We start from the raw sequence: 15,112 nt of genomic DNA on the forward strand, positions 1-15,112 counted from the left end.
GGAGGTGAGTATGGTTAATATTATTATTATTATAATTAATCTGATCGCTATTTCTTCAGAGCAGGTCCTTCATGGGAGGTGAGTATGGTTAATATTATTATTATTATAATTAATCTGATCGCTATTTCTTCAGAGCAGGTCCTTCATTGGAGGTGTGTATAAGTATTATTATTATTATTATTATTATTATTAATCTGATAGCTATTTCTTCAAAGCAGGTCCTTCATTGGAGGTGAGTATAATTAATATTATTATTATTATTAGAATTAATCTGATCGTTATTTCTTCAGAGCAGGTCCTTCATTGGTGGTGAGTATAATTAATATTATTATTAATAGAATTAATCTGGTTGCTATTTCTTTAGAGCAGGACCTTCATTGGAGGTTAGAATGGTTAATATTATTATTATTAGAGTTAATCTGGTTGCTATTTCTTCAGGACAGATCCTTCATTGGAGGTGAGTATAATTCATGTTATTATTATTGTAATTAATCTGGTTTCTATTTCTTCAGAGGAGGTCCTTCATTGGAGGTGAGTATAATTAATATTATTATTGTAATTAATCTGGTTGGTATTTCTTCAGAGGAGGTCCTTCATGGGAGGTGAGTATAATTAATATCATTCTTCTTCTTCTTATTCTTCTTATTAATGTGGTTGTCCCTGTCTTCCTTGTTATTCAGGTATCTGTGTTTGTGTTTCTCTTTTCCACGACAGGAGCAGAGGCCTCCTTCTCTCCTTCCCTGGGGCCTTAGGTAGAGACTAGGGCAGGGGAACTCTCTCTCTCTCCTGAGCCTCCTCCTCCTCCTTCTCTTCTTTCCCTTATCTCAGCCCTGCCTCGGAGGCGCTCCTTTTCCTCCAAGAGCCAGGTCTGGAGGCGCAGCTCTTCAAAGCCTGGCTCGGCCTGAATGAAAGCGGGCCTCCTCGGCTCCTCCAGGAAGTGGCCTCCCTGGGCGTCTCTGTGGCCGGGGACCGTGGCTCTGCTCTGGGCTCCTCTGCGCCTGCCTCAGGTAGGCCTCTTTCCTGAGATCGGGGGCGCTCTGGAGGGGGCAGAGCAAGGGAGCCTCCATTTCAGGGGCAACAGAACAGGGGCAGCCTGGTTAGCTGAGTGTTAGGCTCCCACACTCTGGGGCCCCGGGTTCGAATCCTGGCTGGGCCATGGGAACCCACGGTGGCCATGCTGGAGGCACACTCTCTCAGCCTCAGGGCAAGGCAGTGGCAATCCCCCTCTGAAGGAAGCCCCATGAGAGGGTCGCCAGGAGTCTGAAATGGCTTCAGGGCACACAATAATAATAATAATAATGACTTTAAGGCCCATAATAATGACTCCTTAGCCAAGTCACACTCTCTCAGCCTCAGGGGAAACAAAGGGAAGAAAACAAATGGGAGTCTGTGATGGGTTTAGACTATCAGGGGATGCAGAGGAAGACACAACTGTTATAGTATGTTAATTGGCCAGGCATCTATAAATGGGAAGTGTGTGTGATAGATGTGTGCTGTGATTTTATGTGTTAACAAACCAATTCAAAATGACTTTAAGGCACATAATAGCCAAGTCACACTCTCTCAGCTTCAGGGGAAGCACCATGGCAAGCCCCTTCTGAAGAAATCTTGGCAAGGAAAACCCATGATAGGGTCACCTTAGACCCTCCATAAGTCAAAAATGACTTTAAGGCAGACAAATGGAAGGAGTGGCGAGGGAGAAGCTGGCTTGTGTGATTTACTTTTCCTCAGCATTACTTTATCTCATTGTAATTTAGAGCACATTTGTTGCTTTTCGTGCGTGTGTCCCTTCAAGTCTTACGGCGAGACTAAGGCTCATGGGCTTTTTGTTTGGGTTTTTTGGCAAGATTTGTTCAGAGGGGGTTTGACATGGCCATCCATCTCTGAGGCTGAGAGAGTGTGACTTGCCCAAAGGCGCGTCCTCCTTTTCCAGGACCTGTCCCACATTTCAACCTTCTGCCCAGGAGGAGTCTCAAAATGTCCTCCATTGTGAGCGTTACTAAGAAGCATGAATTAACCCTGGTATGAGTGTTTTTACCTTTTCATTTTGTCATGTCCTATATTTTCCTTGAATGCCCTACATTTTGTGGTGCTTTGCCCTCCTTTGTGGTTGGGACAGCTGGTCACCAAGCCCAGGCTGGTTTACAATGGATTCGAACCCTGTTCTCCAGAGCCATATTCTAGTGCTCAAACCATTGCACAACGCTGGCTCCCTGAAGCAGGATGAGCAGATGTGCCAACCACAAAGGAGGACAATACACTGCAAAATGTGGAACATTCAAGAAAAATGTAGCACGTGACCAAATAAAAGCTAAAAACACTCATATAAATATACATCCTTCTTCGCCATGCTCAAAGTGGAGGACATGTTGGAATTGCTCCTGGACAGAAAGAGGACATGTCCTGAAAAAGGAGAATGCCTGGTCACTATGCCCTTAGGGCGCATTCTGATACCATTTAACCCTGCTTTAGTCTCCAAAGGTGCAGTCCACCACTGAGAGCATTCCTCGCTTCAGGGACTGGGATTATCTTTTGGGAAGGCATCTATAGGGTTGCACTGTAAATCCTTAATCTGGAGCATGTGCTGGCCTCCCAGCTCAGGGGTTTCTGGATGAGACAGATTATCTACATCCTTTTCAATCTGTTTTCAGGCCTGGTTATGGGATGGAGACTGCTTTGGTCGCCTTGAAGAATGATCTATGCAGGTAACTGAACAGGGAGACCATGTCCCTGTTGGTCCTGCTGGACTTCTCGGTGGCTTTTGATACCATCAGCCATGGTATCCTTCTGGTTGCCTCTTTGGAATGGGGCTTGGGAGCATTAGTGTGCAGTGGGTCTGGTTTTTCTTGGAGGGGCAAACTCAGAAGATGGTGTTGGGGGACTCCTGTTCGACTCCCTGGCCACTGGTCTGTGGGGTCCCCCATGTTATTCAATATGTACATGAAACTGGTGGGAGAAGCCAGTCAGAGTTTTAGGGTGCAGTGTCACCAGTATGCGGATGACACTCAATTCCATCTCTCTTTTCCATCTGATTCCAAGGAAGCTGTCTCTGTACTCAACCAATACCTTTTGCCAGTAATGGACCGGATCAGGGCAAATCAATTGAAAGTTAATCAGGGCAAGACAGAAGTGCTTCTGGTCAATCAAAAGACAAGATTAGGGAATAGGGACTCTGGCTGTGCTTGATGGAATTACACTCCCCCTGAAATCTCAGGTTCGCAGTTTGGATGTTCACCTGGACTCATCTTTGAGCCTGGATGGCCAGGTTTCAGTTGTGGTCATTCACGCTTACTTTTTTGAATGAAGAGATTCACACATCTATGCCAATTCAGAATCGGTTCAGTTTTCCCACTATGTTTACCGCAATCGAATCTCTCCATGCCATTTTAATCCTAGTGCTTTTGACATTTGCCACCGTATCAATTTAAAATGGAGACGCCTCCATTTCCGGGAACGATGTAACATGATCCAAATCCATCAGGTAGCGTGATCACACTACTGAAGATGCAAATCTTTGTGGCTCTTTTAAAAAAAACTGCTAAGGGGTCTGGTGGCAAACACAGCAGTTTAAGTGAGCTTTTTAGCCACCACCACCACAAACACACAAACTGCACCGAGTGCAGTCGGGGCAAAAGTGCACTTCACAGAAATAAACGGGTTCCACATCAATTTATTTCCGTAGTGTGAATGGGGCCAGTTTGCACAGATAAAGCTAGTATGTCAGCTGCGCCCATTCCTTGAGACATCAGATTAGGGTTTGGTGATAAATGCCTTCATTGTATCCTGTTTGGACTACTGTAACGCACTCTACGTGGGGCTGCCTTTGGAAATTACAGTATTCAGAAACTGAAGCAGATTCATAACGTGGCAGCCAAAATGATGACCAATGCCAGTTACAGGGAGCATATAACGCCCTGGTTGAAATAGCTTTATCAGCTACTAGTTCATTTCCGGGCACACATGACCTATAAAGCTCTGTATGGTTTAGGGCCAAACTATGTACAAGATAGTCTGAAACTTCAAGGATGATAATATTTTCAGGGGAAGGCTTCTCTGGGTCCCACCCACCATCAAAGGCTCACTTAGTGAGAACTTTCTTCTGCAGGAGGACAGATTGGCCTCCTGCCTCTTTTCCTTTCACCAGCAGGCTAAGGCATTTGTGTTTAAGCAGGCTTTTAATGGTTAAAGCAGGGAAAGGTTTTATTTGTTTGTGTGTTTTATTTTAACTTCTCTATGGGTTTTCATTTGATTTTAAAGTGTTCAGTGTGGAAATTTTATTTTTTCTGTTGTAAACATTTTTCATTTGCTGCTGTTTTTGGAAGCCATCTTTGGGAGCAAGGCAGCACATACATAAAGTAAATAAACAAATGACTGTCTTACAGAATCCTAAGATTTGTAGTTTAGTGAGGCACTAGAGCTCTCTAACAGAGCAGGCTGAATACTTTGCCTAACTGAAAATCCCAGGATTCTGTAGGATAGAGTTATGACAGTTGAAGTGGTATCAGACTGCTTTAATTCTGCAGTGTGGACACACCCAGACTTAGAGAAAACTCACAACAGAAGCTGTGCTGTGTTTTCACACTTTTCCAAATTTGGTGGTAGCACTTCTTTTCTGTCAAGTTTCGCATGTCTTTACCATCTAAAAATGGGAAAACATTCATCTGACAAAAGTTTTCTTTTCATCCATCTCTGTGCTGAGAAACCCAAACTCACTGATTTTATTTTGGTTCGTCAGTGATATGGGTACAGAGTTCATATCAGAACAGGTGTATTTAGAAATGAAGCAAACCCCCACAGTGTTCTCTGTCCCCTCTTATTATTATTCCATGTTAAAATCTGCAGCACATTATGGCTTACTGTAGCTGCCGAAATACAGAAAAAACAAACAATCTGAAAGCACATATTTTATAACAAAGGTAACAGTATAACCTTCAGTACACTTAGGTGTTGTGTGGGAGGGTTTTAAAATAATGCAACCTATGGTGTATATAAACCTACGGGATATGTTTAGATCTTGGGAAGGGTTACAGCACTTTAGAAGGGTTATGGCACTTTGTAGCAAACAAATATTGGTTCAAAAGGTGAGGTTATGGAGACCCAGTACCGAACATGAGGAAGCACAGGTTGTGTGGATTTGGGCATACACATTGCTTGGAAAACTGGGGCCTGTTTCCACAGGAGGATTCCACCTTTGGCACTTTTCTCCTGGTTTTATCAAGTAGCCAATAGATAGTACTGGCTGAATGCCTGTAAGTTGCTTTACCATTTAATATTTAAAATAAAACCAGACAATGATTTGAAAAATATCTCTTTCAAAGTATGTGTTCTTGGTCCTTGTTTTCTTTCCCATATTAGCTTTTAATGGTAAGACTTAAGAGAGACTTCATTATCTAGGGATTTGTATATTTGTATTAACATTTCTACTTCCTATTTAAGAATGTAACGTTCTCCTTACTGATGTAACTGATGCCAGTGAAAAATACAGTATTGTCACTTCATGATTCTTAATGTTTAAATACTCCTTTTAAAAGATATGCCACTCAAGGACGGAAGATATCATCAAGGAGGAAGTTTAAATTTTGTTTTACTGAAACCTTGGAACAAATATCTGAAGCACTTAAATTATTGACATCTGAAATTGTTTCCTAAGTAAATGGCTAAGCTTCCACCTGGGATTCGTTTGATCACTTCATTTACAAGAGACCAATGGTAAGTTATAGTCTATTGCAGGGGTGGGGAAAGTGTAGGTTTTTGGATGTTTTTGTAAGTAAGTTCATCAGTAAAGCCTCTGGAGGGCTGCTCCCATGTTCCTTGTCCTTGGTCTATTACTGTACTAGAGAAGGAAATTTTTGTATGCTTTGACTTCTTCTAAACCAGTTATTTAAACAAATATATTCAAATATGGAACACAGTGAGGTGTGTTGTTTAAATGTGTATTTTTAAACTTGGTCTTGCCTTAGGCTATAGATTTTGTTAACAAAAGTCAGGAAACACTAGATCTATACTGTGTTTGGACAATGAAGCCCCTTCTTTACACAAATTTATGAAGTATAAGATTGAAAAAAAAATTTCTTTCTGATTCACCTATACAATTACAATGGGATATAGGGCATGAGCCACAAATTTAATGTATAGAGCTCCCCCACATCTATTGAGAAGAGGCATATTTGGTATTGGGATTGCTAAACAAATTTGGGGTGGTGGTGGATTGCCCTATTCTCAGTGGTATCACTAGGAGGTGTGGGCTATGTGGACTGCACCAGGTGTCACGCTAACGGGGTGACACCACTGTTCCCCAAGCATCTGTCTTTTGGCAGAAATGGGCTGTGATGTTTACCTACATACCTTTAAAATACTGAAGAGATGGTGTAAGTGAGTGAGGCTCAGTGGGAGAAGAAAAGCGAGCCCTCAATTTTTTAAAAAAACTAACATTTTAATTTAAAAATTTTTAAAACTAAGGGACAAAACAGACAGCCCGAAAGAGCAGCTCTTGGACATCCCTTTGATCACCAGATCGGGACTGCAGCAATCGTACACCATGGCCTCTGATCTGGTTTTTCCTGGCTCAAAGAGAAGTGGCAGAAAGCTACTCCTTTTTGAGCTGGGAGAAAGGTGCCTTTGCTGCCGCCACCGTGGCTTTTCAGCATATCTGCTGTGTGGCGTATGTAAACTCTGTGCTGCAGAAACGCCGTGATGCCCCCTCCTGTGTGGTCAGCTTGGCAGCATGACACTGGCTTGGGGGGCGACATTGGGGCATATGCTGTGCATAAACCACGCCCCCACACCACCCCGAAGCCAGCTCTTACTGCTGGTCGGTTTTTGCCCCTTTATTTAATTAATTATTCTTTTAAAAATTTATTTAAAAACATCACAACTTACCAAATGTTCACTTTAACCACAGGAAACTATGTACAGGTATAATTTTAGTTTTGCTTGTTGTTTAGGACAGTGATATGAGGGAATTATGATTTATGAATAACATTAGTACAAAAAACATTACAAAGGATTCTGTATGCTGAGGTATGAGAGGAAGTCAATGGGGGTGGGGAGACACCATAAGTTACAACACCAGTGACACCAACCCTAGTGGTGCCTCTGCCTGTTCTCATGTGTTTAACTGCTTTCATGTGAACAAATCTGCCGGAGAAGCTTTTTCGTGAAGTGGCAGGTAATGATCTTTATATCCCGTTATTTTGCAAGACAGCTACAGAAAAGAAATGTTATCCATTCCACCTCTGTTCTGGATATTCCATGGCCCACGGGTTCTGGATCAATTGTTAGCAATTTGTTTCGACTGTCTTAACTTGTCAAACAGGATTGGTGACCGTCATACAGTTTTTACAATTTATCACAATTGGGCTTGCAGTTTTCCTGAGCATTATTGCCTCAACTGCGGGATTTTATGCCAATGTGGCAATTTTGAAGGGCACTTCTTAATTACTAAAATGACACCAAAGCTCTTTCCTCTTAGCAGTTCATTTCTATAAGCTTTTCCTTCATAGAGCATTTTAAGCATTGTGCAATAAAATCAGAGATTATTTTTTACTCTTGTTTGATTAGTATCAGCATCTGTATGGAATAAAATAAGTAAGAGGAAACGGATGTAATGGGGGAGGGGGGAGGGAAAAACCCTAAAATGACTGAAAGCAAACAAAACAGTTGTGAATCATGGAATGTTTGTTCTGTTACAGGTACAGATCTTTTACATTTGTCCTGACTTTTATGCTCTATGTTAGTTTCCACTTATCAAGAAAACCAATCAGCATAGTTAAGGTAAGTAACAAGGAAATATATTGCTAACATCCTGCTGATGTCAAACAAGGAAGTACATTTTTTAAAGTATTATAGTATTAGAAAGCTTTTACATCATTGATTACTCTATCTTCATTATGCAGCCATTAGCCCAGACAAACAAACAAACAAGAATTAGTGTAAGGGTGACCTTTAAATAGGCATAAAGGTAAAAGGTAAACTATTGAATCTAGCTTTAGTAGAAGTCAAACAGTATTTTAGAAAAGTGATTTTCCAGGAATCTAGAATCACTCCATGAAGCACAAACACTGATACACTGGAGAGTAAATCTTCTAGGCAGAAGTCGTAAGATACTGAATGTCAAGTTTAAATATATTCAAATGCAATGTAGCAATAAAAAATGTATCTGCCCTACAATAATAAAATTACATAAAAGTGTTTTTGATGAACCAATATATATGAGTAAAATTCTACCAAGAGTTTCAGAGTTGTATACCTCATCAAAATATTTTCATACTGCAGAAATATCTATATAAATATGATATTTACAAAGGTAAATTAAAATGTCATTCATGAAAGATTAGTACATTAAAATTTAAGGATTAAAGACTGTAACAGTCTCAAAATTTTGCCACCAAATCTTATATTTCAGGCATGTCATCAAGCTACCACTAAGACTGCAATGATCTATTTAGGCCACAGTTTCAACCATTGGGATCTAATGTATATCCTTTCCCTTTATCTATTCAGCTACTCATTTTAGATTACCTAATTAAAAATCTTTTGTCCCCACATTTCATTATTTTTAATAATGAAATAATACAGGATCACTATAACAGCTGAAAATACTGATCCCAATTAATCTTTAAATTGATGTGGTTGGTTGCCATTGAAATTAATGGCACAACTTGGTTTTAAGTAATTTAAGCCAGATTGAGTTCTGTTTAATTGACCACCTACTTTCATTTGGATTAGACAAGAGAAAAATTATAATGTATTATGCACATTTCTCTGTTCCAAAACAAAAGACAGCATATGGGTTTTGTTTTGTTTTAAGTGTAGTTTTGGCCATTACTAGTATATGTCATTAGTAGCAAATGGCACATTTAAAATCACTGTCTGTATTCAGACATTGCACTTTTCTGGAAATACAGGATATCTTATGCATCATAGGGAAACATTACACCTTTAAATAGATCCAGCAGATCTATTTGAAATTCACATGGACTGTTATGCAAGGTGGATGGGGAAGTTTGACAGATCTGGCAGCTAGCTTTGAACCCTTCCTCACTAAATGGGGAGCTCTAGCCAGTGGTGGCAGTGAAATTTGATGATGTGATTGCAGCTGGAAATGAGGGGAATCCTATTTGTGATTTGTGTGAAGTGCATTTTCATACCACAGTCTGAGTTTGGGAACCTTGTTTTAAAAACAAAGTATGTTCCTGGAAGCCTCCAGAAAGTGTGATTCACCTTTAAAACATGGTATCAGCACACCTTGTTTTAGTGCAAAACACCCTTCTCTGTAATGTGGTACGGCTGCATTTTGGCAACACAGAATCAACTTCAGAGGCAGGGCCCCTTTCAAAGACCTTGAAAAGCTGCATGTATGTAGCCTTTGGCCCATGTGCTGCCCAGCTCTGGGTTTAGACCTAAACAATCAATTTCCTACCTTCTCTTCACTCTTTGTGCAATTCCTAATCCATTGTAAGAAGAGCTGTCACAGGGTGAAATGTAATAGTCTGCCCAGTCTACTCTTTTATTACTTGTGTCTAAAAACAGATGAGGTCTTATGGAAATTTGCAATGTCTTAAACAAATACTGGTGTGTCAGTATGTGCATATATCAGTGTGTGTACATGTGAGGCTTAAACTGAAGATATCATTGAAAACTTTTTTAAAGCTGAAAGGAAGCACACTGACTAACATAGTACATGAAAAGCAAGATATACTTGCTAAAGAAAAAAAAATAGTTCATTTGTTTCTTTGAAGTGAAGTGTTTTGCTGGCTCTCTCCCTCCTCCCCCCCCCCCCCCAAAAAAATCTAATTTAGGGAGAACTGCATAAGCACTGTATTATTCCACAAGCTATTGGTGCTGAATATGCCCTCCGTATACGTCCTTTTAAAAAGTTACCTAATGAGTCTCGCTGTGGTTGGGAACCATTTGGTGAGTAGTAGTTATTTTACTTACTTTTTAGATGAGATAATATAAATGATTGGAAGAGATGCTATAAAACAGTTGGGCAACTGTGGAAGGGGTGGGGGCCTTTTTTTCCACATACCTGCCCAGGAAGCAACACTGACATGCTTTGGTGCACCAAATGTGACATGATGTCACTTTCAGCTGCCATTTTAACCAATATAAGGGCAAAAACCACTGTACTTGTGGGCAGTTTGGGTAGGTTTCTGGCTGATTTTCAGGCAAAATAAAATCTGAAAATTCATCTAAATTTTTGTAAACACTTGGGGGAGTCTGGGAACTCTGGGGCCACACTTAGTGGTCCCAAGGGCTACACACACCCCTCAGGGTTTAGCATTTCTACCCCTGCTATAGTGGGACATTGCAATATTTTATTCTGTTGTTCTGCTCCAAGATACTTATAGTACAAATAAGACATGTTTGAATTGTGTATGTATTTTTATGTATATTGTATGTATTGTTGTTTTATGTAAAGGCCATTGGCCATAAGTGGTAATAAAACTTTGATACCTTTGATACTTATAGATGCTTAATTATTTATAATGGTAGGAAATTCACTCGGAACAGATCTTAGGACACGTTAAGTGTGGTTTTCTGTTTAAGGAATGCTTCAGAGAGATTAAATCAGTGATCTATTTATATGAAACATGAATATACAGCCCATATTGACTGTATTATCTTAACTTATTGCTGTTGCTGCCCTACAGTCTTCTCAATTAAAATGAGATAAAGTTGAATTACACATTTGTTTCATTTTCTCTGTTCAGCATGTATTAACAACACTCATTTATGTTACAAATAGTAAATGGCATTTATGTTCAAAGCCAGATTGTACAGGCAGAGGTTATATGTATGACTCTCCTTATAAATCTAGGTCCACAGGGTGGAGCCGATCTCCCTCTTCTCTTCTACCCTGTACAATCATTTGAATGCAAAAATGCCAGATAGGGCAAGTGTGAGACTCGGTCTGATTTTAAATATTACATGTGAAGACAAATGTAAATCAATATGATACAGTATAACATGACATAACATAGCATAACATAATAATAAACTATGGCGAGATACAGACCACCCAAAAAGAGCGGTCTATCCGCACCTTGTTTTGCTGTGCGAGGGAGCCACAGCGGACAAACCGCGCAGCTCCCTCGTGCAGCAAAAAGAACCCTTAAAAAGCGGGTTCTTCTTGCGGCGCATTTGTGACGCTGCAGTGTGCCACTTGCGGCATCACAATGACGCCGGGACGTGCGGACTCTGCATCCATCACGTCAAAATGGCAGTGCCCGTGTGTCCAGGGCGCTGCCATTTTGATGCCCCTGTCATGTGTTAGGGGTGAGGCCAGTATGGTGCTACACAAACAAAATGCTACACAAACATAAATTTATTATGTACAGTTTGCCCAAGGAGGAGATGTGTGTGTGTGTGTGTGTATATATATATATATATATATATATATATATATTTCATAGAAGCTCTCTTTGAAGTTACATAAAGAATAAATACATACAGGGAAAAATGAATACATATTGTATATTCAATAGATAATTAATATTTTGAAAGGCTATTTGTGCCTTAATCATGTCAACTGTAAAACATGTATTCACAGATAAGAGCAACTACCAGCAGTTGTTGGGAGCCCTGGATTATTCATTCCTCTGTGCTTATGCAGTTGGAATGTATTTGAGGTAAAATCCATTTTATTTTATTTTTTTAAAATTCTATATTATGGTTTTCTCAACTCTGGAGATCAAGGTTTGATTCCCCACTCAAGCATAAAAATCTACTGGGTCATAGAGTTGGGAGGCACAGAGGCATCCCAATAAAGAAATGCACATGCATATATGAATGCCCAGAATTAGAGGACCTTGTCCACTACATATTGTTTTTCCACTATATAGTGAACCTAGGGAGTGATTAATGACACCTTTAATTGATACTAGCCCTTGTCAGAATCCACTAGAAGTGGGTTTTTTTTTTACCTCCTAGCGGATATGGACATATAAGTGACCTGGAGAGTAGCTTTGTATGCCCTAGCAGCCCAAAAAAAAAAAAAAAAAAAAAAAAAAAAAAAAAAAAAGGAATACATAGCAGAAATAGCTGTAAGTTTTAAAGGTGATAATTACACTCATCCCTCCATATTTGCAACTTTGATATTTCTGGATTTGATTATTCACGGATTTGAATAATATGTTCTCTCCAGGAATATCTAGGTTCTCCAGTTCAACTCTATGGTCAACTTTAATTAAATGTTGCACTGAAAGACTTGGAGATTCCTAGGGAGAACACTCCACTAGACATTTGTAGCTCCTCCAGTGCAGTTCTATAGTCAGTGTCTGTCGGACAGTGACCACAGAGTTTCACTGGAGGACCTAGAGATTCATAGAGAGGTGTCCTCTCAGGTAAAAACATGGTGTTTTTTGTTATTTGCAGTTTTCCATATTCACGGGGGTCTTGTACCCCTAACCCTAGCAAATATGGAGGGATAAGTGTATATTTAATAATTTTATATCGCTATATATAGTTACTTTAAGTTTTTCCAAATGTTCAGTTTCATAAATCATAAATTGCTATATAACCACTGATGTTGCAAATATGATGTTGTATAAATCACTGATGTACTGGGTGACCATGGGTGAGTAACACTCTCTTAGCTTCAGTAGATGGCTGTGGCAAACCCCCTCTGAAGATACTTGCCAAGAGAACCCTATGACAAGTGCACTTTAGGGTTGCCATAAGTCAAAAATGACTTGGAGGCACACAACAACAACAATAATAATATAATCTTATAGCGAAAAAGTGCCATTTCACTGATGCAGTATAGTGCTTTCACTTTTTTTAAAAAAATTGGGAGGTGAGGGACACTTTTTTCCTGATATGTCTAGATTTTTTTTCTAAAAAAAATCCAAGGGTAGCAATTTGGAATTGCCCCAAAATTGTCTAGGACAACATAAAGGTAATTTGGCTACTGGAAGAAAAAACAACAACCAAGGAGGAGCCCTATGCCTCTTGTAGCAAACACAAGTAAGGAAAGGGAAGGTAGATATGTATTCTATGAGTATGTGTATATGGGATGCGTGTTGATGAGAAATGAAGCGAAAGTGTGTGTGAAGGGATGTATGGTAATTCAAGAGGAAGATGGGTGCATGACTACATTTAAAAATGTAGTTGTACTAAAAGCCAGTTCTGTTTGTTTGTTTTTTAAAAAAGCAACATTCGAAACTGTTCTTTAAATGGAATCTTATAATGCTGCTACAGTTTTATCAGTGAAACACAGATTTTAATGGTTTTTAATCATAACTTGTCAAATAAATTCTCATGGTGTACCTTAACATTTTAAAGGTTATGTAGATAAACTTCTGTTGAATATGTGTTCATAATAATTTGTCTCTTTTGCCTAAATACAAAGTGGCATTATAGGAGAGCGATTGCCTATCCGATATTATCTCACAGGAGGAATGTTTGCCAGTGGATTCTTCACTGCAATGTTTGGATTTGGATATTTCTATAATATACATAATCTGTGGTTCTACATCATCACTCAGGTATGTAGCACTGATTTTCTTTCTTTTTTTATGTTCGTTAGAATTCTCAAAAAAAAATGTATTTCTGCAACTAACTGAAAGAACATTCACTTCAGCATATAAGGAGAGTCATGTTAGGTCATCCTAAAGAAATAGCTAACAAGATATCCCTGTTTAAACATTTGAAGGGATGTCATATTGAGGAGGGAGCAAGCTAGGACCCGGAACAGTGGATGCAAGCTACAGGAAAAGAGATTTCACCTCAACATTAGGAGGAACTTCCTGACAGTAAGGGCTGTTCAACAGTGGAACACACTTCCCTCAGAGTGTCATGGAGTCTCCTTCTTTGGAGATTTTTAAGCAGAGACTTGATGGCCATCTATCGGGAATGCTTTGATTGATATTTCCTGCATGGCGGGGGGTTGGACTGGATGGCCCTTGTGGTCTCTTCCAACTCTACGATTCTATGACTCTATGATTCTAAGATGTTTCAACTTCACCACAACCCACCTAGATGCCAATAGGAAACCAACAAATAGGACTCTGTGCAGATAGGACTCCCTGACATGTCCACTTAGATACACACACCTGTGTTCCACTGATATTGAAGGGTATGCTGGCTCTTGATGCTGTTAATAATATAGGCACCTTATGACAGGCAACTGTTAGTGTACTTCCCTTCTTGTGATTGTATGTCTAAAAGCATTTTAATGTTGTCCAGGATGTGTTTTGGAAGAGCACTACTGCTGTAGTTCAGGGAAGGGCAGTATAGAATGTGAATTTTTCTTTTGTTGCTGTGTGCTTTCAAGTTATTTTTTATTTATGGCGACCATAAAATGAACTTATCATGGGGTTTTCTTGGCAGAATCTGTTCAGAAAGGCTTTGCCATTGCATCACTCTGAAACTGAGAGAGTGTGACTTTCCTAAGAGCACCTGATAAGTTTCCATGGCCAAGCAGGGTTTTGAATCCTTGTCTCCCAGTGTCCTAGTCCAACACTCAAACCACTACACCATGCGGGTTCTCGTTCATACCATACTACAAATTCCAGCATTCCATAAGATTAATGTAAATTGTTATCAAAGTACTATAGCTGCAGTGCAGATTTACCTCATGTTTAGATAAAATGGCTCATATAGTATTTAACATATTGAAACAACAGACTAGCTAAATATCTCAAATTATAAATCAATGCAAAATTAATCTATATTGTTCAAGAAGCAAATTTATCACAGTAAATAGCATTGTATGCCTTGGATAAAGTTGATCATAAGGCCAAAGAGTTACACTTTGCTGTTTCTTCCACCAAAATTCAAGTAATGTTCTAACTTACTTTAATTTTCTAACTTACTAATAAAAGGATTCATATTAACATATTTGTTTTCCTTTTAGTAAAATGTTTTTTTGAAAGTGTACTTTTAAACTTTGCAATTGCTTTCAGTGTAATATATTAACGTTAGGAAATCAAGACTTCCTTTGAACAATTAACAAAGCTGGTTTGTGCATATGGTACTTTGAGTCTAATCACATGTTTTGATCAATGATCTAAGCCTTCTACCCTCAGGTATTTCCTTTTATAGTTCAAAAAAGTAGCACTTGCAACAGCAGCCTTGCATCTTCCTTGTTATTCTAAGCTTCTGGAAC

At 39.3% G+C, this 15,112-nt stretch overlaps 1 protein-coding gene across 3 annotated transcripts in view; it reads left to right on the plus strand.

Moving 5' to 3' along the window:
• Positions 1 to 572: 572 nt before the first annotated feature.
• SLC37A1 (solute carrier family 37 member 1) overlaps positions 573 to 15,112 on the plus strand; it is a 44,186-nt gene continuing 29,646 nt past the window's right edge. For 2 of the 3 annotated variants that reach the window (XM_042459575.1, XM_042459577.1), the window contains exons 1-6: positions 573 to 1,007; positions 5,532 to 5,709; positions 7,692 to 7,773; positions 9,801 to 9,915; positions 11,555 to 11,633; positions 13,355 to 13,490. In XM_042459575.1, coding sequence (XP_042315509.1) covers positions 5,654 to 5,709; positions 7,692 to 7,773; positions 9,801 to 9,915; positions 11,555 to 11,633; positions 13,355 to 13,490 — 468 coding nt within the window. In that variant the 5' untranslated portion in view covers positions 573 to 1,007; positions 5,532 to 5,653. Of the gene's footprint in view, positions 1,008 to 2,651; positions 2,706 to 5,531; positions 5,710 to 7,691; positions 7,774 to 9,800; positions 9,916 to 11,554; positions 11,634 to 13,354; positions 13,491 to 15,112 lie in introns of all 3 variants that reach the window. The other variant, XM_042459576.1, reaches the window with a different exon arrangement.

This window comes from Sceloporus undulatus, chromosome 3 (assembly GCF_019175285.1).
Source record: "Sceloporus undulatus isolate JIND9_A2432 ecotype Alabama chromosome 3, SceUnd_v1.1, whole genome shotgun sequence".
In the NCBI taxonomy this organism is placed as follows: Eukaryota; Metazoa; Chordata; class Lepidosauria; order Squamata; family Phrynosomatidae; genus Sceloporus; species Sceloporus undulatus.